The 24171-nt window shown below is 38.0% G+C and overlaps 1 protein-coding gene and 2 pseudogenes across 2 annotated transcripts; 1 reads left to right on the plus strand and 2 right to left on the minus strand.

Annotated features, from left to right (window-relative positions):
* Positions 1-740: 740 nt before the first annotated feature.
* LOC148722688 (kinesin-like protein KIF20A) lies at positions 741-5179 on the minus strand (annotated as a pseudogene). The gene is made up of 11 exons (XR_015992815.1): positions 4703-5179; positions 4307-4507; positions 3506-3617; positions 3169-3390; positions 2493-2536; positions 2269-2336; positions 1999-2064; positions 1489-1635; positions 1174-1339; positions 918-1017; positions 741-796 (listed from the first exon to the last, which is right to left on the minus strand). The product of XR_015992815.1 is annotated as a kinesin-like protein KIF20A (transcript).
* A 1173-nt stretch (positions 5180-6352) lies between these two features.
* On the plus strand, positions 6353-7148 carry LOC148722689 (uncharacterized; annotated as a pseudogene).
* Positions 7149-11914: 4766 nt separating this feature from the next.
* Positions 11915-24088, minus strand: LOC148722690 (unconventional myosin-X-like). Its single transcript, XM_088735580.1, has 20 exons — positions 23992-24088; positions 23546-23586; positions 23360-23434; positions 22977-23061; positions 21779-21891; positions 21503-21629; positions 21135-21253; positions 20611-20836; positions 19774-19880; positions 19310-19407; positions 19122-19197; positions 18545-18591; positions 17775-17831; positions 17517-17574; positions 16843-16923; positions 16347-16471; positions 13152-13505; positions 12963-12999; positions 12637-12708; positions 11915-12038 (listed from the first exon to the last, which is right to left on the minus strand). The coding sequence occupies exons 2-17, from the start codon at positions 23546-23548 to the stop codon at positions 13442-13444; spliced, it is 1461 nt and encodes a 486-aa protein (XP_088591706.1). The 5' UTR covers positions 23549-23586; positions 23992-24088; the 3' UTR covers positions 11915-12038; positions 12637-12708; positions 12963-12999; positions 13152-13441.
* Between the last annotated feature and the right edge of the window lie 83 nt (positions 24089-24171).

The raw sequence follows: 24171 nt of genomic DNA on the forward strand, positions 1-24171 counted from the left end.
TTTACGTGCCTGAATGCATTCGAAAAATCCATATCAAGGAAGTAAGAGAGGAGTGGGTCTTGACATTCTAATTGTTTTCATTTCATAGGTCTCCCTTGTATGTAAACACAGCAAACAAAAACTAGCTTTTCAGGGCCAGGAACCAACGGGCGTCTCGAGAGACGGGCAAAGCAAAGGCGATAAAAGTATATAACGCCATTTTTGCGCTAAGAGCCTATGGCTGTTTAGTGGCTATCGAAGTTCTAATTCTCCGCATCGATCCCTTGTATTTTAATTGCTAAGAGTTTGGTGTGTCATCGAGGAAAGTTCCTTGTCTTTCTCCTCCTCTCTCTCCTCGTCAACCGTCTGCTTAGTAAGACATCCACATCGAGATATAGTTTAATCAAATATGGGATAAGCAATACTTAAGGAGCCGTGTCCGTCTTTTTTCTCTAGCAAAAGATTTACCCTCAAGATAAAGGGTCTCCAAATAACTGTTGGTTAGGTTGATTAAGAGGAAGTAGAAAGTATGTTAGAGGGAAAACGAGAATTTCAGACTGAAAAAGCTTAATATCTAGAAGGTTAACGTTGGTTACAAACATGGCACAAGAAATTCTCTAAGATGCACAGACATCCTCAACGAGTTCATTTTATTTTGAAGACGCTCAGCTCTACAATTGGGAATCACTTCTTTTCTTGCATTTTAGACTGGCAAACGATCATTTATACTAAGAAAGCTGCCTCTGTGAACATTCAGTGTCTTAAGATGAGATGTAATCAACTGCTGGTAGATAACTGCTATGAATAAAGCACTGGCCTAGAAAAAGCATGGCATAAAGTATAAACAATAAAAAAAGTTCGACAAAAAGTTTTGGTACAAAAGCCACTTTGGCCCAACTGGCAGAGCTAGAGACAAATTAGAGAGACAAGGTATTTGCCTGAGTTGTGGGTTATTATAACAACTGGTGTAGATGCCAAGGCACCGGCCCTCTTTACTGGGGGAGGTTAATCCACCGGTTTGGACACTCTGGTGGTCACCTGACAATAAACAAGGAGAGAATTAGACATCAATAATTGTATACTGAAAGATTTGGCTTTTAATTATTAACTTTCTGCACTAAATTCGCCAATGAATGATATATGTCAGGTAATATCCAGCACGTAAAGACGAGAAATATCTACATATTTTCTCACCTTTTTGGCGATAGCCGAAAACTTCATGACATGGAATGTTTCATCAAACATGGAAGCGCACATGTTAACATTGACAATCATAGCAGCCCTTCCTTTTCCACAGAAAAATCCCTGGAACAGTCTGGTGAGTTTACTTTCACGGAATGGGATGGTAAGTGTTTGATTCCTATAAAAATAAATTAAAAGTTTCGCTTGAGGTAAAAGATGACAGTTTTTTTTAATAAAAACATAAGGTACAGTATGATTGACATTTATTCTAAAGCTGAAAACTACTATGAACATGGATTTGCAGTCTGCTGGACAACTTATACTTACGGGTTTTTCTGATTGTAACGTAAATATTTCAGGCATTTTCTTAAAGTCATCAAGGAGGTGTTGATGTTACCAGCTTCTTTGAGTCTGTCTCCCTTGCTCTGGGTTTTTGAGTAGCGCTCAGATGCTGCTAAATCCACAAATGAAAGTCTGCAGAAAAAAAAGTTATGTTAATTGTAACTGCTTTAAGTGGAGCATTGTCTCCCCTCTGAGCAATGAAAACACACTCCAAACCAGCTAGGCCCTCTGTGCCATGGATCAAAGGGGCACTTCACACCCCAGCCCCTTGTGATGATACCCTCACAGAGGTTGATGAAGATATAGAGGGGAAAAGTGTCAAGAGAATCCATGTAAGAACATGGAGTTGTAGATGTCTATAAATATAAAGGTTCTGGAGGATACTTTACTACAAGTAGATGACATGTAATATTTTTCAATCAATGTCTTTTGAACTATTTGTGATTTCTAAATTAATAATTTTGAGAGAAAGTGCATGATATGTTCACCTCTTACCTGCTAACTCTTGCTACATGAGCATCATCTACAACTCGCAGAGCCTTAATGTTGAAGATACAGTGACTGAAGATTGAAAGAATTACTTTGTTAGTAATACTGGTATGCAATGATAAGATCCACTTCCATGTGTCATCATTATCATCACTACTATTACAACCACCATCATCGTCATCATCACCTCACCATAGCTAGTTGGCAACAAATATGCCATAGAATGGACCAAAAAAGACCCTAATGTAGCTCACAATAACATTTTGTTGTTTTTACCTACGACTGGAACATTGATTTAACTTTGTGGAAGCTATTCTTTGATTGTTCTGGCCAATCTTAAGAATCTATACACGAAGAAAAGAAAGATTGTTTAATATCAGAATATGTCACCCCTCTGAGCAAGTAAACAAGCCATATTTGAATTATTGGTAATTGTGAGCAGGTAACCTGAGAAGGGAAAACAGAAGGTGGAAAGGAAGCAGGATGGAAGCATATCTTACCTTGTAGGCTTCATCAGCATTGGAGACGTAAATTTCTCTCAATCCTTTATTAATAAATGTATATAGGCATCATTAGCAACTTGCCTTAAATTTTCCACTTTATGAGGTAATTATTATTATTAATAGCATTATTTATTTACTGCTAATAGTTTCTTAAGTTACAATAAATTAACAAAAACATATTGGAAGAGAAAAGTCAGGTATTGGTAATTTAGTCCTCCTTAATTGTCACATCCTTGTCAACTAATGATCCGTTTGATAGGTCTAGCTGAGTGTGCAGTTTTGTTAAAAACTTGACCATTAAAACAAATTAGTTCTGAAAGTGAGAAACCATAGATAGCTATGACAGATTCTCAAGCACAAGGTCCTTGTTGTTTCTGAAGACAGAAAACACAAATCTGCCAAGGTATGTTAAAAACTACTAGCTTGCACCTCAAAATCTGGATGTTTCAAATGTAATAAATAAACCACACTGTTTGCCAGGAAGAGGCCAAAGGAAAACAAAATGAAGCATACAGTGCCATACAAGCTAAAGGGAACATGACAGTCACCTATTTTATTACATGCAAATTTGTAAAAATAATAAAATAAACTAAATTATTAATCATTTCTGAGCAATTAATAAAGCAACAAGGCTATCTCAAAGGTTTGACTTTGGTCTTTAATCAGCACATACCTTTGATATAGGGATTCCCATTTGAGTCATCACCTAGTCTGAGTGCTGTTCTTTTTTTACCGATCCCTGTAGGATATGGCTCCAACAGATCAAAGATTGTTTCATTGTAGATTTCGGCGAAAGAAACCCAAACAGAGAATTTAACTGGTCCTTGTGTATCTACATTGATTGTGGTGTCATCTGCAACCCTGGAGACATTCTCCTTGTTATCAATGGAAGACTCTAAAAATCGAATTTAGAGAAAATACTGATGAACTGCTTTCTTGGGAAAGGTCCTTAGCAAACTCTGTTACAGCTGAGGTAAATTTGCATTCAATCTAGTTCAAATGTTGCTTGCCTTCATTTCCTCCATCCTGGCTCTGCAGAGTGGAGTCATCAATGCAACTGACTTTTGACAAATGAGCTGTAGAGTCTTGGAGCAGTTTGAGAAATGCATTTATGTCAAAAGTCTGAAAGAACAATGCAATGCACTGCTTATTCAGATAAATATCATGTAATACCATAGCCACGTCTATAAGTTTCTCATCTCAAAAAGTATCCTACTTTCAAAACAATCTCTATTTTTTCACTATCAGCCAAACAAGGCTGAGATCAAAAATAAATTTTAAGAACATACTAACTACCCAGACTGAGTGTCAGTTAAATAAAAACGTCCTTATTTGCCCATTTTTTGTTAGACGTTCTCATTAAAAGAGAGTGTATTCATTTAATAATTGTGAGAGTTCGGTTAAAAAAAATATTTCCCGGCTAGGAAACCCTCAAAGGTTTATGAATAAAGGCTGATAGTTTCGAAAGAAACTGTTTGGGGCTGCGTCGGTGGGAGTAACTAAATAATCAAACAAAAGCTCATCTTTCAAACCACCAGTCTTAATATCACAGGGATCAACAAACGCTTTTCATTCCACTAATTTATTCCTGTTTTTCTCGTTGCCATGCTCCCACCAATAACGTAGCTCCATTTTCTGCCTTTAAAAGCCCCCAAAACCCACAATTCCTCTATTTGCTCCGACGAAGGGCTAACGCTCGAAACGTCAGCTTTTGTAATCGTTACGGTGGCCAATTTACCATTTCAACTTTGTTGATATACCTCAAAGGCTTACCTCACAACCCAACAGTGCCTATAATTACTGTAACTCACTTTGTTGAGAGACGAGAGTAACGCACTCTTGAAATTATTCTCCTTCTGTTCCTCGTCATCTGTAAGCCTAATAATATCTGTGCAGAATCTTGGTTTGAGGTTCATTCTCTCATAACTCTTTCCCGCTATACTGTTGAACAGCACATCAAGACTTCGAGGTAGAATCCCACCATCTTTGGGGGTTCCCTGAATTGTGTAAGTCTAAAAACATACCGTGAACAAAGATGTTTTAAAGTTAATGAACAACTGAACGAAAATAAAAAAAAAAATCACCGTGTAAATGACATCGGAACAACACCATCATGAATCCAATAGCATTCGAGAGAAGATAAAGAAGTTACAGCTCACTGAACGCGCAGTTACAAAATGTACAAACAAAACAGAAAGCTTGCTTACCTTACCCGAGTTTGCCACCCCGTAGGTGAAAACCAAACAATTTTGTCCGTTTATGAAGTCCGTCACAAGAGGAAGAGTTGTTTCATCGAAGAACTCTTTCTGTGTTGTATCCTCACTAAACACATTTGTGAACGAAAATCGATGCGAAATCTCACCGCCAGCGCGAGTGCTGTTTTTAAATGCGAACGATTCCTTTGGCGCCTTCATCAAAACCGTGGTACGGCTTTCTCTCTCTACACATTGTTGATCTTCGTTTGCCTCGAGTTCTTCGCTACTAAATGGCCGTGCTCGTAAATAAACCTTCACGCATTCTCTCCCAGAAGTTCCGGAAGAGGTCTTTTCTTTTGTGACAACATCAAATTCATATAAGAGATTCTTGCGAATGTCGGCATAATTGTCACAGATAGGATAGTCGTTCTGACAATCATCAGGCTCTTCTTCGCCGTCCGAAATACAACTACGTGGATGCTCAGACATTTCGTTCAACCAAAGAAATATTTTCAACGGATAAAATCGGTAGATCTAACAATATTTACCAAACAAATGTGCACAAACAACTCCCTTCTAAAAACACGAGAACAAACAGTTTTGAACTTGCCACTCCTTGATTTAACTTTCTTCTGATTGGTTCGTCAGCGAATGCCGCTGCTCATATTGAATCGTGGGCAGGTTCGTTCTTATGGCGCGTATTTACGAACAAAAATTTGACGTTGGCCGAAAACGTGAGTATTCCTTTCTCTGCTATCGACGCGAGCATTCCTTTCTCTGCTATCTAAACGTTAAATATTCCCATGAGACAATCAAAAATAACTTTCATCGCTTTTTTCTTTCATAAAATGAGATTATTCTTTGAATTGATGGTTTGTTTTTAAACAGAAACGTCGAGACTTAAACCATTGACGAACATGTAAGTAAGAAATTGTAATGTAAATAAACTTGGCTCACACTGATATCAATCGAAAATTATCCGCTGAGAATCACTCAAAAGTCAAACAGTTTGACAAAGAAGATATTCTTTCCAGATTTAAAAGTGCAGACAGCACTACAACTTCTGTAGCCGTTTTGGGTTTTTTATCTGCGAGCACAACAAACATCTTACGAGAATATATTCTTCCAATTTACTTTGTAGGATTATGATACTTTATGTTAGGTTTTATAACGTATTTTTGGGTTCAACATCACAACGGCAGAGCCTTATTTGAAGGCGAATCCAGTGGTTCGTTCAACTCCACAATCTGCATTTACTGCAACAAAAACTTTAAATTTTTTGACTGTGTATCGCTTGTAAATATGTTCGAGATTGTGAAGGTGAAAATAATCCAATGCAATCTTAAAACAAGGAAAAAATATCTTGACGTTTCGAGGCTTCAGTCGCTTTATTATCCGCAGATGATAACATTTAATTAACTAGTCTGTATTTTTATAGAAAGGCACAATTTAAAAAAGGTTATAAAATTTTATTACATAGGTTTCGTGGCATTTTTTGTGTGAATTAAACCAGCCGAACTTGTTACTAAACCATGGAAAGTTGCCCTGTATTCTGCAGGCTATTATTTTTTCTTTAGTCGAAAGGTTACCCTATGATAAGTGTGCTTTATCAGCTGTTTTGTACTGGCAGTTCAATCAACTTTGTTTATGTTTAAGGTCGAATACTCCAATGTACTGGACGAAATATCACGATTTACTTTTAGTAAGAGAAGTGCTAACTGTTGATCCGTATAGCCAGCCGAAGGGAAGTAGGGAGAGAGCGAGACTGTTGGAAGAAATTGCCTCGAACCTGAGTGCAGTGTCTGAGCCCCGTTTCTCAGTTTCTTTGAGGTCTGTAAGAGACCGTGTAAACCTGGTTCTAATAAAGAAACACAAAAGAAAGGCTGCAGAAGAAAGCAAAGCCAGTGGAATAGCAGTTGATGAGCCTTCAGAGTTTGATGCAGCAATTAAAGAAATATGTGAGAAAGCTGAGGGTGCAGAGAGAAATCAGCAAATGATATCAGTGGAAAGAAAAGCCAGTGCAGAGAAAGAGAAAAAGCAAGTGGAGGATATTAGAGCCAAGGCTTTGGAGAAAGTTGGAGCAACAAGAAAAAGAGTGGTTGGTGATGAGGTTAGTGAAGAGCCCGAGAAAAAAGAGAAAAGAACAAGGAGATCTGCTGCAGAGACCATGGTATACCTGAGGGAGAAGTAAGAAAAAGAATTTAAAATCAGGCAAGAAGAGCTAGAACTTAAAGAAAAGGAACAGTGTGCCCAAGCAAAGCAGCAAGAGGAAATGATACAGCAACTGATCCATCAACAGCAGCAGCAGCGAACAATGTTTGCTAACCTCCAGCACCAGCAACATCAGCAGCTTCAACAGCTAAGCCAGATGCAAATTACTATAATGCAGCAACAACAACAACAGAACCAGGCACTAGTGGCTGTGCTGCAAGAGCTTGCCAAGAAGCAGTAGACAGAATAAAAACATGTTAAGTTTAGTTTAACTTTATTGCTTATTACGAATCAACTTAACGGCCTGTTCCCAGTTGGCTTGTTAGCTCAATTGGTAGAGCGCTGCACTAGTATCGCAGAGGTCAGTGGTTCCAATCCCGTACAGGCCTAATTTTTTTCAGGTCTGATTTTCGCTATTGCTTAAATAGCGCTATCTACTGCGAGGATCGTGCATCATATGTATCTAATACCGCAGTACAAAATACGAATCAACTTAACGGCCTGTTCCCAGTTGGCCTGTTAACTCAATTGGTAGAGCGCTGCACTAGTATCGCAGAGGTCAGTGGTTCCAATCCCGTACAGGCCTAACTTATTTCAGGTCTGATTTTCGCTAGTGCTTAAATAGCGCTATCTACTGCGAGGATAGTGCATCATATGTATCTAATACCGCTGTACAAAATATATGAACTTCATATATTTCATTGTATCTCATTTATCACTTTCACGGGTTTATTACGAATCAACTTAACGGCCTGCTCCCAGTTAGCTTGTTAGCTCAATTGGTAGAGCGCTGCACTAGTATCGCAGAGGTCAGTGGTTCGAATCCCGTACAGACCTAATTATTTTCAGGTCTGATTTTCGCTATTGCTTAAATAGCGCTATCTACTGCGAGGATCGTGCATCATATGTATCTAATACCGCAGTACAAAATATATGAACTTCATATATTTCATTGTATCTTATTTATCACTTTCACGGGTTTATTACGAATCAACTTAACGGCCTGCTCCCAGTTGGCTTGTTAGCTCAATTGGTAGAGCGCTGCACTAGTATCGCAGAGGTCAGTGGTTCGAATCCCGTACAGGCCTAATTATTTTCAGGTCTGATTTTCGCTATTGCTTAAAAAGCGCTATCTACTGCGAGGATCGTGCATCATATGTATCTAATATCGCAGTACAAAATATATGAACTTCATATATTTCATTGTATCTCATTTATCACTTTCACGGGTTTATTACGAATCAGCTTAACGGCATGCTCCCAGTTGGCTTGTTAGCTCAATTGGTAGAGCGCTGCACTAGTATCGCAGAGTTTAGTGGTTCGAATCCCGTACAGGCCTAATTTCTTTCAGGTCTGATTTTCGCCATTGCTTAAATAGCGCTATCTACTGCGAGGATCGTGCATCATATGTAAAGGTTATTATAAACAAGAAACAAAAAAAAATACTGCTTTTTCATTAAGCAAAACGAAAAAGTAACTTTCAACTGAGCCGTAATCAATGATCGCCACGCATCGTACGGACCTCGAAATGCAAGGTTTTGAAATCTATTTTAAAAACCCTAAGTCTAGGTGACACACAATATTTTAAGAGAAATTGGACCCAAGGATGAAAAACACTTATTTTGTTGCTGCTCAAGTCAAACTTTAAAACACCGCTTTAAAAGAAAAAGTCTCAGCGTACAAGCCTCGAAATGCAAAATTTTGCGGCGCGTTTCCAACTGCACACGATCTGTCTCTAGCTTGAGCTTAAGATAAATAAGCAACATTTGCTAGTACACGCGAATAAACAATATGATAATGATAGCTAAATGATTCCACTTCGCTTTTGTTGGCCTGGATTAGTGAATTAGATGATCATTGACATTTATGCAGATATTTTTTTTTGGCCTTGCCGACTTTTGGTTTTAAAGTGGCTTGTTTTGCTAACCGAGCTCGATTCTCACGGAGCCAAAAGGGCTGAAGGAACAAGCAAATCCATATAAATTGCGTCTTTAAGGTGTCTGGTTGCAAAAAAACTAAGTTTTACAACTCCGTTGAGAGGTCTCGTTGGCTGTAGTTCTTGGTTCCTGTAAAAACTTCATTAGAATTTCACGTTGTTCGAACAGTAAACAAAGCAAAAGGTTTGTCATGGGGGTTTTAATTCGCAAATAATGAATTCTATTGATTACACGTGATATTGCACTAAGAAAACTGAGAACCCTCTCACAATAGGTTAATTTACTGAACGACAGTGCCGCCGCAGTGATCTGTTTTCAAACAGTAAAAGATGGTTACAAAATTAGGAGGACACTTCATTGCCTTAAGAAGTGCAGATTCCGTTATCTCTCACTTTCAGATCTGGTGTTAGTTGTCAAACTTTATTTTCCGTATTTCTGAAGGAAATAAAAAAGAAAGCGTTCATTGTGCTCAGATTAAAAGCCTGTCTTTGTCGCTTGCAATCTGTATGCCTGCTAAATTGCTCTTATGGACAAATAGCAGGTATTAAAGCGAGGGAGATCAAATCTTTATTTCGTAATTGTGGGCTTTAGCCGCTTTTTGAAGAAAAGTCAGTAAAACGGAAAAATAATTCCAATTTTACTTTCCTTTCATTTTGTTTTAGAGTTACCTCCATCTAAAATTAACACTAAAGATAACCTAGCAATTTCTGATTTTGGGGAGGCGAAATAGAAATTAGCGTTCGTCTAACTCATGAAAACCAATTAAAAAAGCCGAACAGAACGCGATAATTCAAGAATCCAACAAAAAACTGAATGACTAACAGCCTTACTAATGGCCGTCTGTAGCATTGGTATTGACCCCTCAAGGCTAACAAAGCGTCAGCTTAGCTTTTCACCTAAGAGGGCTTAATCAAACAGAAATACACATTTGTGGATAAGAGAAGTCAAAAGTGATCAACAGTGACTCCTCCAACGTCTGCCTCAACAAGGAACAATCACACGCTTTAACGTTAGCCGGACATGGTGAACGCACGATCGCTTTCATTTAGACGTGCAAGTCAATAATCAGTACTGTGTACTAATTACCATTTGGGGGATAAAAAAATCTTTTGTGACCAGCAGGCTGGTCTTAAATCTGGCGAAAAGAGAAAGATCGCGTTCTTTTTTTGAGTTTCACCCGAGGTTTTTGTACTGCGGAAAGTTTTGTTTTGTTTTCTACTTACTGGCGTTATTCGCCCCGGCAAAGGACTCCCAATCATAACTAAGTGGTTGAACAGTACGCCAATACCAGCAGTTACAGTTATCGATCTTGTTCCTTTTCTGTTGTTTTGAACTAAACTGGCTGGTTGTCTGGTGAAAATTGGTGGTAACGCGTCGTGGATTCTTCTGGGGGGTAGGTGTAAAACTTTGGGATAATCGCAGACGACAGAGCAAAAACTAATTGTTGCACCCTAATTTACGTGCCTGAATGCATTCGAAAAATCCATATCAAGGAAGTAAGAGAGGAGTGGGTCTTGACATTCTAATTGTTTTCATTTCATAGGTCTCCCTTGTATGTAAACACAGCAAACAAAAACTAGCTTTTCAGGGCCAGGAACCAACAGGCGTCTCGAGAGATGGGCAAAGCAAAGGCGATAAAAGTATGTAACGCCATTTTAGCGCTAAGAGCCTATGGCTGTTTAGTGGCTATCGGAGTTCTAATTCTCCGCATCGATCCCTTGTATTTTAATTGCTAAGAGTTTGGTGTGTCATCGAGGAAAGTTCCTTGTCTTTCTCCTGCTCTTTCTCCTCGTCAACCGTCTGCTTAGTAAGACATCCACATCGAGATATAGTTTAATCAAATATGGGATAAGCAATACTTAAGGAGCCGTGTCCGTCTTTTTCTCTCGCAAAAGATTTACCCTCAAGATAGAGGGTCTCCAAATAACTGTTGGTTAGGTTGATTAAGAAGAAGTAGAAAGTATGTAAGAGGGAAAACGAGAATTTCAGACTGAAAAAGCTTAATATCGAGAAAGTTAACGTTGGTTACAAACATGGCACACGAAATTCTCTAAGATGCACAGACTTCCTCAACGAGTTCATTTTATTTTGAAGACGCTCAGCTCTACAATTGGGAATCACTTCTTTTCTTGCGTTTTAAATTGGCAAACGATCATTTAAACTAAGAAAGCTGCCTCTGCGAACAATCAGTGTCTTAAGATGAGATGTAATCAACTGCTGGTAGATAACTGCTATGAACAAAGCACTGGCCTAGAAAAAGCATGGCATAAAGTATAAACAATAAAAAAGTTCGACAAAAAGTTTGGATACAAAAGCCACTTTGACCCAACTGGCAGAGCTAGAGACAAATTAGAGAGACAAGGTATTTGCCTGAGTTGTGGGTTAGGTTTACAGATTCTTGCTAGGAAACCGCATTAAGATTTTACGGGAACATGTGATTACTGGAAGATTTCGATCTAGGAAAAACACAAGACAAATGAGTAATTAGTAGACATGCGAGAAGAAATGGAGTCAAACAGGCATAAAGGGACTATCAAATCATCCTTGCTTGTTTTCTTTATTTTTTCTTACCAGGTTTAATCCAGTCCAAAATGCATGTACTGTTTTTTCAGTCCTCTGGTCTGTGAGGTGGGTTTCCACAAGGCTGTACCATTTTCTATCACACAAATTGCATGATTTTATTGGCAAACTGACAATGTTATTTATCTAACATTTATATCAAAGTGCATTAAGCTAAAGAGCAATACGGTCAATACAGTGAGAATGTGATGTAATTTATAAAAGTCATGGTATTGTAGGGGTTATAACTGCAGGTCAACCAAAATTCAGTGTTACAAATGAAAACCTTCTGATCAATACTTTAGAAGCTGCACTATTGGACTAGCCTGCAGCAAAAGTGCATTTTAGAGGGACAGTGATCAGCATCTCTGCGAGAGGTTTTCTTGCCATCGTGAACTTTTTATGCAAAACTATGGTGGAAAGAGTAATAAATTGCTTCATTCATGACAAACATTCAGCATTGGTTCAAGATTTCAGTGACATAAAAGTCCACTAAATACTTAACTTAGACACTTACCTCTAGAAGGTTGAATTTTGTTCTGGCTCGTGTTTCATTCTCAACCAAAGCAAAGTAATCCAGTAGATTATAGTGGCCAATATATGAAGCTGCACTATCTCTGTGCTGGTTCACTAGCCACTCACTGACAAAATCAAAACAAACACAATGTTAAATAAAAACATGGACAAGAACAATACTGCATCTCCGTGATTGGGATAAGATCAGAGATGCCAACCTGAGATCTATAATTTGGAGATTTTTTCCTATGCCACCACAGCATCACCTCCAAACTAACAGACTGGTGCCTCCCCCCCCTCCCCCCCCCCATTAAATCATTCTCCCTTCCCAGAAAACAGAGAAAGCTTTTGTTTAGTTTCTGTCAAGATATGGTTGCATAACAAATTTTTTGAGAAACTGCAAGAGTTTCAAAAAGCAAAATGTTTTTGATTTGAGTAAATCTGGGATGCCATGTTAGCCTACAGCTGAGCAAAGTCTTTGAAAGCCAGTCCATTGCTTTTATCCTGGAGATTTGGCAGACCATATGGGAGAGCAAGAGATTCCCAGATTTTCAATCTCAGTTCTGTATCAACCACATATTGACAACAATACTTGATTGATCAAAACAATCTTTAGCAATAAATGAAAAGACTGACAATTTAGTTGTGTCTGAATGGCCAGTGCCAACATACTTTGATTGTACTGAAACAAGGAAGAAAGTTTGCTAAACGGTATAATTTTACCATGTGGTCCTTCCTGGCAAGCTTTACTATCTTAACGCATCCACCAGGCACACCAACAGCAGAATGATCACCCTTTGTCGACGAAAGCAGAGATTGAAACTGTCATTTTCAACTCTAAGTTTAATGATGCGATACGTAGGTAAAAAATATGCGGAAATATGATTGATGCGAGCGACACACCACAAGGTATTTAGTTCTTTTTTTAAAAAGGTAACTAAAAAATGATTATCAAATTATAGACTCTGGTGATTATGATTTAATAATGCCAGTAACAGTGCAGTATACTTAATTATGATCAATAATTTGTTACGCATAAGCATGCTTACAATGTTCAAGTTGACTGTGAATGTTGTATCTATCTGTCTGCAAGATAAAATGACAAAAATCTTACTTTAAATTACAAATAAATTATTTGGCGAGTTAAATAGTTATTCGATGAGTTATCTTTCCTTGACTATAACCAAACCGACCTCGTTTTCGAACGTTTTGAGTCCTAAAACAAGAATTAAACTCACCATTTTAACGCGGCTTTCAAATCATAGGTCCAGCACCTCTTGTACGAGATCAAGTTTGACCTTCTTGGTATTACTGAGACCCACCTTAACTCAAGTGTGTCAGACGATTGGATCAGAATTTCTGGATATAAATTCGTGAGGAGGGATCGCGGTTCCTGTGGAGGTGGTATTCTGATATATTTCAAAGAAGATCTTACTGTGTACCCTTCTGTTTCTTGGGAAAGACCAAATTTAGAAGCATCATGGCTGAACATCACCATGAGAACTCAATCCTTCCTTGTTGGCTGTGTCTAAAGACCACCCAATGACTCCTCCTTTTTCGACTCTTTCAGAGACCTGATTTCTGATATCTGGCTGAAAAGAAAAAATGTAATACTTGTTGGCGACTTCAACTCTGATATGTTGCACAAACCTAACAATAGGGAATCCGAATATGGAAAACGCCTATGAGGCATTCTATGTAGCTGTGGACTAAAGAACATTATCAACAGCCCAACCCGTATTACTGTCACCTCCAAGTCACTTATTGACCTCGTGATCACTAGTCAACCCTCAAAAATCCAAACCTCTGGCTCCATCGACCTGGGTATCTCTGACCACAACCTAATATTCGCAGTCTTCAAAGTTACAAGAGGTAATGCAAAACCCAAAGTTATCCCAAACAGGAATTATAAATCACTAGACACAAGGCAACTTAAAAGTGACTTCGACCGGGCTCCCTGGCATATAACTAGTTTATTCGACAACATCGATGACAGTGTAGATGCTTGGCAATGTCTATACAATGAAATATTACATCACCACCTACCCCCGCGAGATGCTAAAATAAGAGATAAGTCTCTTCCTTGGATCAACACCTCCATCAGGAAAGAAATAAACAAAAGATACAAGCTCCTTAAAAAGGCAAAGTCATCAGGCGACCCCGAATTATGGGGTCTCTACAAACAGAAGCGATATGAGGTTAAGAAGTGCTGAGGCTGATTATTGGCAAAAATTATTCAATGAAGCTACTGATTCTAATGAATATTGGAAATTGACCAACCAAGTCTTGAGGAAACACAAAGTTAAAAACATTGGTCCAATCTGTGATCACAACGAGGAGATAATAACCCATGATTTAGCAACACGATCTCCTTCCCGAATGAAGGATTATCATAACTTCTCAAATGTGACAAAATGAAGTATAATCATTCAACATCGAGATGACCGTGAGGCCGGTGAACCCTGGGTACCAGATCTATTGAGAGATGATTTTCCCGGGTGATTTCGATTGCTTCGGTGCTGTCGTAGGTGCCTTATTCGGTCACTTGTGTTCGCTTTCCTCGCTTTTTTCGGGCTATCATTTTGATTCATGGCGTCCGCTGTCATGGAAGGTAAGTAAACATTGTTTTCGTATATTAAGTTATGAATTACTCAGACATTAGATGCTGGTGAATATTCATGAGTACGTGATTGCGAATGATACATATATTTTTCAAGCATTCCAATTTTCCAATTAACATTCAGCTTTAAGGTTCTCAACAAAATGTAAGTTTAGAGTGCCCTGGTAAATGCTAGAGAAATACATAAAATTCTCAAGTGCTTAAATTGTAGTCGACGGTTTTATCTGCGGGCTTCTTCTCGACTGGGGTCGCCAAAATAGCCGCCGCAAAAATTACACTGAGGTTGTCAACGTTATGGCTTCTGTATTCTTTGAACATATTTTCGAATTTTTGTTTGATCAGTAGTCCATATGTTTTCTATAAATATATAGAATACCATCTCCTTTTAAGCGCGGCCGATACCTCGGCGTCATTCGTACGCTAATAGTTGCACACGTGGGAAAGTTGTCAATTTGAGTTCGCACTGTCTCACTTACAACTGATAGCAAGGGGTTCAAAGTTAATTAAATAAAAGGCCATGAGCTAATATATTGTTTTCATCAATGCAATTTCCATCTTTCTCTACCCTGATGTATGAGGGGTAGGGCTATGTTTGCCAATATTTTCAATAAAGGCTGAAAGTTTCAAAAGAAACTGTGTTGCTGCGTTGGTGGGGGTAACAAGGGTAATTTGGTTATATCAGCAAAGTTGAAATTGTAAATTGGCCACTGTAACGAGTAAAAAAGCTGACGTTTCTAGCCTTGGCCCTTTGTCAGAGCGAATGACAAAGGGCTGATGCTCGAAACGTCAACTTTTTTAGTCATTACAGTGGCCAATTTACAATTCAACAACATAGTTAATATAACCAAATATTTTCAATACCCACAATTCCTCTATTCGCCCCGATGAAGGGCTAACGCTCGAAACGTCACCTTTTATAATTGTAATGGTGGCCAATTTACCATTTCAACTTTGTTGATATATTCAAATTACTAAAGAATGGACAGTTGGTCGAGAAGGTGTTTCTTTTTCACACTGTTTAAAAAGATACACAGATTTTATTAAAAAGTTGGACCTGAAAATTTGACCTTGTTCATTTGTTTTGTCTTGTCTATAAAATTGGGCGATAGATATAGAATCGAATGGGGTATATTTAGTAAATAAACCCCTTCGGGTTGCTGGTATGTCAGCTGATAATGTCCGCAGCTGAGAGATTATCCGAAAAATGAATATTTGGCCGCGAAGCAAATATTCGCTCCGACGAAGGGCTAACGCTCGAAACGTCAGCTTTTGGAATCGTTACGGTGGCCAATTTACCACTTCAACTTTGTTGATATATCCAAATTTTTTCGTTACTCCCACCAACGCAGCCCCAAACAGTTTCTTTCGAAACTATCAGCCTTTGTTATTTAAGTAAATCAAATGATACCGTTAGAGGCCAGTACTTATTCTTTTGACCACTGACACCCTAACACCAGTGTGCATATTTTCCACACTGTTCTCTATACATTTACCATTGTATTGACAAGGAGCATTTGTCCGAACATCAAGAGCTTCTTAAGTGGATGGTCGCTTCCCGTATTTTCAGCAGTAATAACGTAAACAGAAATAGATGCTTGTCAGTGTTAAGGGTTAGAGGGCTAAGACAGTATCTTTAGCCTGTACTATTCTCTCAATTCAAGTTCGAAAGCAGTCCTGTATTGCAATGGTTTTTCTTTACATCGTTCTGTGATTGGTCAAGTAAAGTAACAGCACTCTCTCCACCAATCAGATGCAAACTGCAACCGAGCGCAACCTGGCAACTACTCGTGCTTTCCGGCGCTTTGCCTCTCACCTTTGCGCCTCCTGAGTGGGGGTGGGTGATATCCTGTATAGCACCCCTTTGGGAGCAGTTGCCTGCCCTTGCTGCGGTTTCAAATCACTGGTGAAAAGATGCGTGGCGAAACCAAAATTACAGTTCTGAAAATAAAAAAAATAAAAAAAAATACACTCGCCGTCATATACCACTTCCACTTGTCTGTTAATCCGCGTTTTTAGTCTGATTAGGAGCCACAAAAAACAATAATTGGTGAACACGATTGGTGTGACAGAATAGCTTTATTGTCTACCGCCAGTTAATAAAAAATCAAACCATTAAAGGGAGGAAGGTAGAAATAACAAGACACATTCAGTCTTTCGCCACTTTGCATCTGGCCGCACGTCTAAATTGTGTAGAAATGTTGCTAAAGCACTAACTTATAGATTCGCGTCAAATATCTTCTCCAGGTGTGCTTATCAGCCCGGCAGTCTGAATGACATACCCGGAGAAGAAGTCACTCTGAATAAAATACCTGTCTCGAGAACACACAGATAATGTCATCAGTGATGGAGTCTCTGTTGATGTTCAAAAGAGAGCTGGCATCGTAAACGATCTACAGAGAAGCAGAACAAATGTCAGTCTGTACAGAAAAACAGACGAATAAAGGCTAAAAGTTTCTAAAGAGACTGTGGTGCTGCGTTGGTGGGGGTAACAAGGTAATTTGGTTATATCAACTAAGTTGAAATTGTAAATTGGCCACCGTAACGAATAAAAAAGCTGACGTTTCGAGCGTTAGCCCTTCGTCAGAGCGAATGGAGGAATTGTGGATTATATGTGGGTTTATATGCAAAAAGCAGACCTACGCCATTGGTGGGAACATGGCGACGAGAAAAACACGAATAAATTAGTGGAATGAAAAGCGTACAGAAAAACGTTGCGTTTAGTACGTCGCTGTCTCAGAAGACCCTTCCATAACAGGTGCCCAATCAGAAAAGAGTGAGATGACACTGCTTCGGTTTGACGACAATCTAACCCTGTAATGTTTAAAAGGAGGGAAGAAGTAACCTCTTTCCAAGGACCTCTCTCCTTCCCCTCCCCCCAACCCGTTTTCCCTCTGCACTGAAGCGAGAAGGAGAGAGAGTAGAGGTAAGAAAAGGAGAGAAAAGAACCTGGAAACGAGATTGACAGTAACAGGCTTCGACTCACGTTTCCATTGTAGTGCGATACTCCAAAACACGAACTTTCGGAATCTGGATCGAAAAAACTGAAACGAAGGAAACATCTCAGAAAGTACAAAGTTTCTGATTGACTATTCCCATACCGGTTTGGAATCTGACCACCTTCCGTATCGAACTATACAAACACATTATATAATTTTGATCCTCTCCTTTAAATTCTGTCCAAAATACAGTTGTCCATCATTCAAAGTTGCTATTGAACATCAATTAACCTTTTTAAACTTACCAATTGCTGTCTTTATGCTGTCCCTTAACTTTTTGTAAGAAATTCTGGTAGCTTCCTCTGTAAGAAATATTTAGCCTTGTTGATACTTTCACGACATTATCATTTCACGTACAATCTTCGCTGTAAATCCATAACTTTCCGAACAGTTCTTCATTGCGTTGGATTGATCATTAACAATTTTTCTTTTACCATTTATTACACATAGACAGTTTTAAAAAGAACCGTTGCTCATATATTGTTGATACATATACCTTTTTACTCGTTTTCCCAGCATGATAGAAACGCGTCACAGGTTTTCCCGCCTCAGCACTAACAGTTGGAAGGATTAATTTTTTTTGTTTTTTTGGTTTTTTCATGAATTTTTTGTTGTTATTATACCTGTTTGAACAGGTTTCCACTGAGTGTCGAAAAACCAAATCCAAAGTAATCTTAGCTACCAATCAGAACAAGGGTTTACATCATAATTAGCCAATGAGAACTCAAAGCGCGGGAGAATTGCGAATGTACAAGTCACGATTGTTTTTAGTTTACCATCTAATTGGTTGAAGGAATTTTGTGAGTTTTCTGGACCAATCACAGAGCGAAGTTAAGTAAAACCAAAGGAATCCTAAATGTTTTTAATAACCAACTGAAAATTACTCTATACGTATACGAATAAGAAAAGTGGAAAAGACAACGATTCTGACAGAATGCAACAAACCTAGACCTGCACTATTTACGGAAAGATTTTTCCAAAAAAACAGGGGTTGCAAAACGTGATCACGCCTTACCTTGCGAATAGGCTTTCTTTATCCAACATTGTCAAAATTCCAGCACGCTATAATAAAGAATCACAAGAAATCAAAACCTAACAACTTTAAAGTCTACCTACTATGGCAAGTTGTAATCATAACAGTTCTGCATATTAGATATTAAGAATTTTTTGATAGCGCGATTAACAGCTTATAGGGTGGCTTTCACTAAAGTACACTGTACATGACTACTGCTAAACAGAACAAAGGTCAACTTCAAAAGGAGCCAATGAGAACTCAAGACAGATACACGCAAATGACCACAAGCGCGGGAAAACACGGACGATCATGACACGGTTCCTCTAGGTCTTGCATCTGATTGGTTAACAAAATGGCGAGAGTTTCATGGACCAATGACAGGGAGCAGAGGGCGCTTCAAGCGTAGGAAAACGCAAACAACCAACACGCAATTTGTTTCATTTCTGCATCTAATTGGCTAGGAAAATGGCGAGAGATTCCTCGACCAATTATAGAGAGCAAAACCAATGTATTCCCGAATAGCTTTCAACATTCTTGTTAAACGTTTTGGAAATTTCTCTCAGGCTTGGATACGTACCTGGCAAGTGAGTAGCTCAATACACAGAGCGTTATCAAAATAATCCACTCCAAAATCTGAAAGAACACCTTCTTCCCTGTAGCATGAGGAGAGTTAAAAAAAAAAGCACTTATGTCAAACTTTCCTTGTATTCTCCCTCGCGAATAAATCTCGAGTAAACAAAAAAAAAAACAAGTGCGAAGTAATACCTGCTGTACTCTTCTCTACTCTTGAATATGTGAGTGTTGTAGAAATGTTGTAATGTTTCAGAGCACAGATTCACGCAGAGCTGTTCCAGATGATTTACCTATGACAGAAAAAGGGGCCAAAACACAACAATGAATGGGTACCAGAATTGCTAACACGTCTATTCTGTTAGATAGATAAGGGCATGTTTCTCTAAAAAAAACAAAACAAAACAAAACAAAACAAAAAAAACAACAACGACAAAAAAACACCTCCGAGACCATGACACTTACAAAGATTCTTCGTCTCAGCGATGGTGACAGGAAAAGGACGGGCTACTCTGGTAACAAAAAGAGGGACGGATAGGGGAGACATCCCCTTACAGGTACAAAACTTGTTGGGAAAAAACACTGAAGTTTGTAGCTTTCATGTTAAACATACCTAGTGCATTTCTTGACTTATTGACAGTAATTAGTCTATGTCATACCTCGCTGTTTTCAAAGCCAAACATATCAATGATGCCGACGAGTCCAGAGGCTCCGTTGGTGAACTGGAAACTACCATCAAGGCTGGGAGTGGATGGGGGAGTAATCACTGACAAAATATTGAACAAGATGGAAAATAAATTGGAGGTAGTGAGTCAACCCTTAATTACAAGAAAATAATCCTTTATTCACCATAATCACAAAAAGTTATAACAAAAATTATGATAAAATGCTTGAAAATCGAAAAAAATGTGTTAAAATGTCTCATAAAAATGTAAGAAAAACTAGAGGATACACACTATGATAACGATAATTCACTCTAATCCTCAAAAATAGTTACAAAAAAATTAAGATAAAATCCTTAAAAATCGAAAAATACATGAAAATCTCGACTAACAAATTATTAAAAAAAAAAAAAAACAAAAAAAAGAAACTAACAAATGGCTGCCTCTGAACCTTGAATATCTAGGTCTACATTAGTCAACCCTTAAGAGTTTTATGCTAAAAAAAAAAAAACTCAGAAAACGTTAACTCACTGATTCACTGATGTACGTCTGGGGAAATCCATAAACCTTCTCGCCTCTTAAAATAATTTTTTTTTCGGAATGAGCCAAACAAATTTCTATCAGCAGGCTTAACAACTGCATGATACTCTTGTTGTTCTCGAAAGAAATGCATGCTACCAGCTGAATAACAAGAGGATGAATATATTGCTCCAGTCTTCTCAAAAGAAAAAAATGAGGTTACACTCTAGCCAAAGAAGTTTATTTACTTGCAAACAAATTGCACAAGGTTCCAAAAAAATCATTTTAAAATCAACATTTTAAATTTTACAATACCAGGAAATGATGCCATCAGCAAACCGTTGCTGGAGGTTACTGGACTTTTACCCAGTGACCCTGTTGATCCTTGAGAAGTCAATGCAGCCCGTAATGACTCATGAGATCCTTGGGGCGACACTGATATCATACTTGCTGGTCTCTTATAGCTGTTGACTCGCCGCACAATAGCAGCTACTGTCCTGCAGTATAGTGCCTTGGCAAGACAGTCTCTGTTTGAATTTGCCTAACAAAAGGGAATCAAATGACCCTTTGAGTCAGTCCTGCATGGAGAAGTGGATTGGAAGAGTTGAAAGTAATTTGAAGCTAATGGAATTTTGGAGTTTTTCTGTACACAACAAATTAGACCCCATTTTACTCTCAACTTAGCATACTAAGCAACACTGCACAATCCAGTCTTCCATTTTTTTCACTGTTTATCTACATTCATATTTAGGTATACCACAAATTTCCACTTGTTCACCACCTTAGTTAGTGGACATTGTCACTCAGTTACACAGTCACCTAAACTTTGATCAACTTACAGTAACAGAGTCACACAGTGATCTAAGAATCTGTCCTCTCACATTCTTCGTTTTTGTAGTCAGACCTCTGTACAATGAAACCCCAGAAACACCAAGAAGAGCTGCAACAGCTTTGATTTCTGTCAAAAAAATAAAAAAGAATTATTATTTTCAACCCTTTAATATCATAATTGAGACCCTTCATTTGATGAGTGGATTATTCCCTGATACAGTCAAACCTGTGTTGAATAGTCACCCGACCACTTAATATTAAAGTGATTAAGGGAACAAAATTTGGGACTTTGACAACTGACTGTTTAATACAGGGTGTCAGCTTAAAATGGTTCCGCTTAATACAGGTTTGACTATACTTGAATTATTTCACCTACCATTATTTCCCTTGACATCAAGTTCGAGACCTTCACTGTCAACAAACTCTACATTTCCAAGCAAAAGAATTGCCACTAAAATTCTGAGAACATCCACAAATGGGATGCCTAATGAGGCCAGAGCTTCCTGTGGAAAAAAGAAAAATCCATCAACGTGGAAAAAATGCTTAATCATATCATGGAAAACCAAGACTCAAAGATCCATGGCAGACGAACAGAGTACAATATCATTCAGTAAGAGTTAAAATGAACAGTAATAGATGATTGAAAAGTTACCCTCCATCTCTCAAATTTAGCTCTGAAGACTTCCTCGTCTTCACTGTACGGAATAGGACTGCCACTCAGGTAGGACAAAGAGTGTACACTATAGCCTTGAAGATGAAGCTTCACTAAAAAATATGAAGGGCAAAAGCGCAAGTTAAGGCAGCCCAATGTTCCACAACCAGTGGAACTGCTTCTCCTTAGTGTAAGTCTATTTGAGGCAAACTGAAAGTTTGGTCTTGAATGAAGAAGTAAAAAATTTGGGGAGTGTCTTGCCTGTGAACATGATACAAGAATGCCTTCATTGGCATGAAGGTGATTGTAAATAATTGAAAATACAACAGACATGGGCAGAGTTCAAATTGATGCTATATAAATAATTTCATAAACAATCATCTTAAGGGAAGACACCTTTGATTTAAAATCAGTCTCTATACAGCTGTACCTGCATGCTTTGATACGACAAAGGACCTAATGGTAAATTCAATAAACTTGTCATGCATTTGTCTTTTAAAGGGACCAAAGATGAATTTCCACTTATAACATGAACACATGTTCAAGCAGAATTGAACATGTGTTGATGTTAACTTATGCAAGTAGATTTGTTGCATAAGTTAACACCAAAACACTTGTTCCCAAGTGATGCATGAGACGTATGGTATACTGTCGTTAAGAAACCGTAGGCGATTTCTTCGCTTTCAACTTATTTTTAAAATTGTGTACAATTACAAATGTCCCTGAACATTTGGTTTCTTATTTGCCAAAATGCTCGAGCCTTCGAACAAGAACACTGAAAGATGAACACCTATTAAATCTTCCACAAATTCAAATCAAATATTTATAATTTTTTTATTTCAATGTGATAAGCGTGATCATAATTGTTCTGTTCAATAGTAACTAATTTTTTTAAACATAGTTTTAACATAGTTATATTGTATATATGTATGTATATATATAATTTTCCATTTTAATATTTTTAATAGTTTTATATTTGCTGCACATGTATTAAAGCCAGTGGTTCCTCATGGAATTGCTGACACATTTTTTGCAGCGTAAATAAAGTTTATTATAATTATGATAATTATTAAAATCTCAGACCTAAAATTCTAAGAAATGTACAGCCAACAGTGTGGAAAACTGTTATTGGTATTTAGATCTTGGTGGTGAAAGGGTTAAACAAAAATATATTTGAAACACGGCTTCAATACAGAACCTCTTTCCTCCTGGGTGATCCCATATAACAGCTGATAGAATATATGAAAATTTCTTTCCTTGTCTGGTGGATGTACAACTCTTGTCTGTAAAGACAAAAGGTTAGCACTCAGGGTTTTTGCAAAGGAAATGGTTTGCCAGTTCATATAAAAATGAGCCAACTCAAAGACAATCCTGATAACAACATTTTTCCCAATCTCAGGTTGGAACAAGAGTTGTAATACCTCTGACCTGTCCCTTACTCCCTGCACACTCTTAATGAAGTGTTCGCAACATAAGGGTTGAAGTGCAAGATGGCTTTGATCATAAGCATAAACTAGAAACTCGATTAAGATTTCCAAGGGTAAATTCTTTCTTCATTCAGAACACTTTGCAGATACTTACAGAATCAAGGAGATAGCACTGGATTTTGGTTCTTGATATCAAACCATCAGACAAATGGAATTCAAAAAGAGTTCCCTAGGATGTCAAGAAACACAATCAGCAAATTAATATTATTCAAACAAAAAAAAATTGAATATGGAAGAAATAAAACACACTAGCAGTAAAATTCTGATAGTAAAATCATACCATCCTGGAGGAATCTGAGTTTGCTGTGGTCTTTGCATTTCCTAAAGATTGTATCACAGCAACAGAGGCAAGAAAATGCTGATGAATAAAACAGAGTGGACAATCACTATCAAAGGACAATGAACTCAGATATGATCTAAGCTCTCTAAATTAACATTCTTAGCATTGGACAGCTCTATTTATGGCCTGTAATCATTGCATTGCCAAGTTAACTTCCTTTCTTTTACTCAGATCTAGATATGAAGATGTTCAATAGATAATATTATGGCCAAATCCTCCGATCTGTAAATTATCATTTATTCCTGATGTTAATATTGCTGTTGCCCAGGAGGCTGATTTCATAAAGTAGATGACCTCAGTCACAGACACGTTCCTCCTTGTTATCATAAAAATTACCCACTGGATCTTCAGCACTGTAGTGGATGTTTCTATAAATAAATCCTAACCTTACTGATATCAGAATCTAGTCCTCCCCCAGCCTGTTCTAACAGATGATGGACGAGAGCCTGGGCTGTAAACGTCTTGCCACTGCCTCCACTCCCGCTGAAGAAAAAAAACAAACAAACTCTACCCTTCAACTCTCAGAAGTGATTCACATGTAACTTCTCCCAACAATATCCTATACA

The sequence above is a fragment of the Stylophora pistillata genome, chromosome 10, assembly GCF_964205215.1.
Source record: "Stylophora pistillata chromosome 10, jaStyPist1.2, whole genome shotgun sequence".
NCBI classification, from domain to species: Eukaryota; Metazoa; Cnidaria; class Anthozoa; order Scleractinia; family Pocilloporidae; genus Stylophora; species Stylophora pistillata.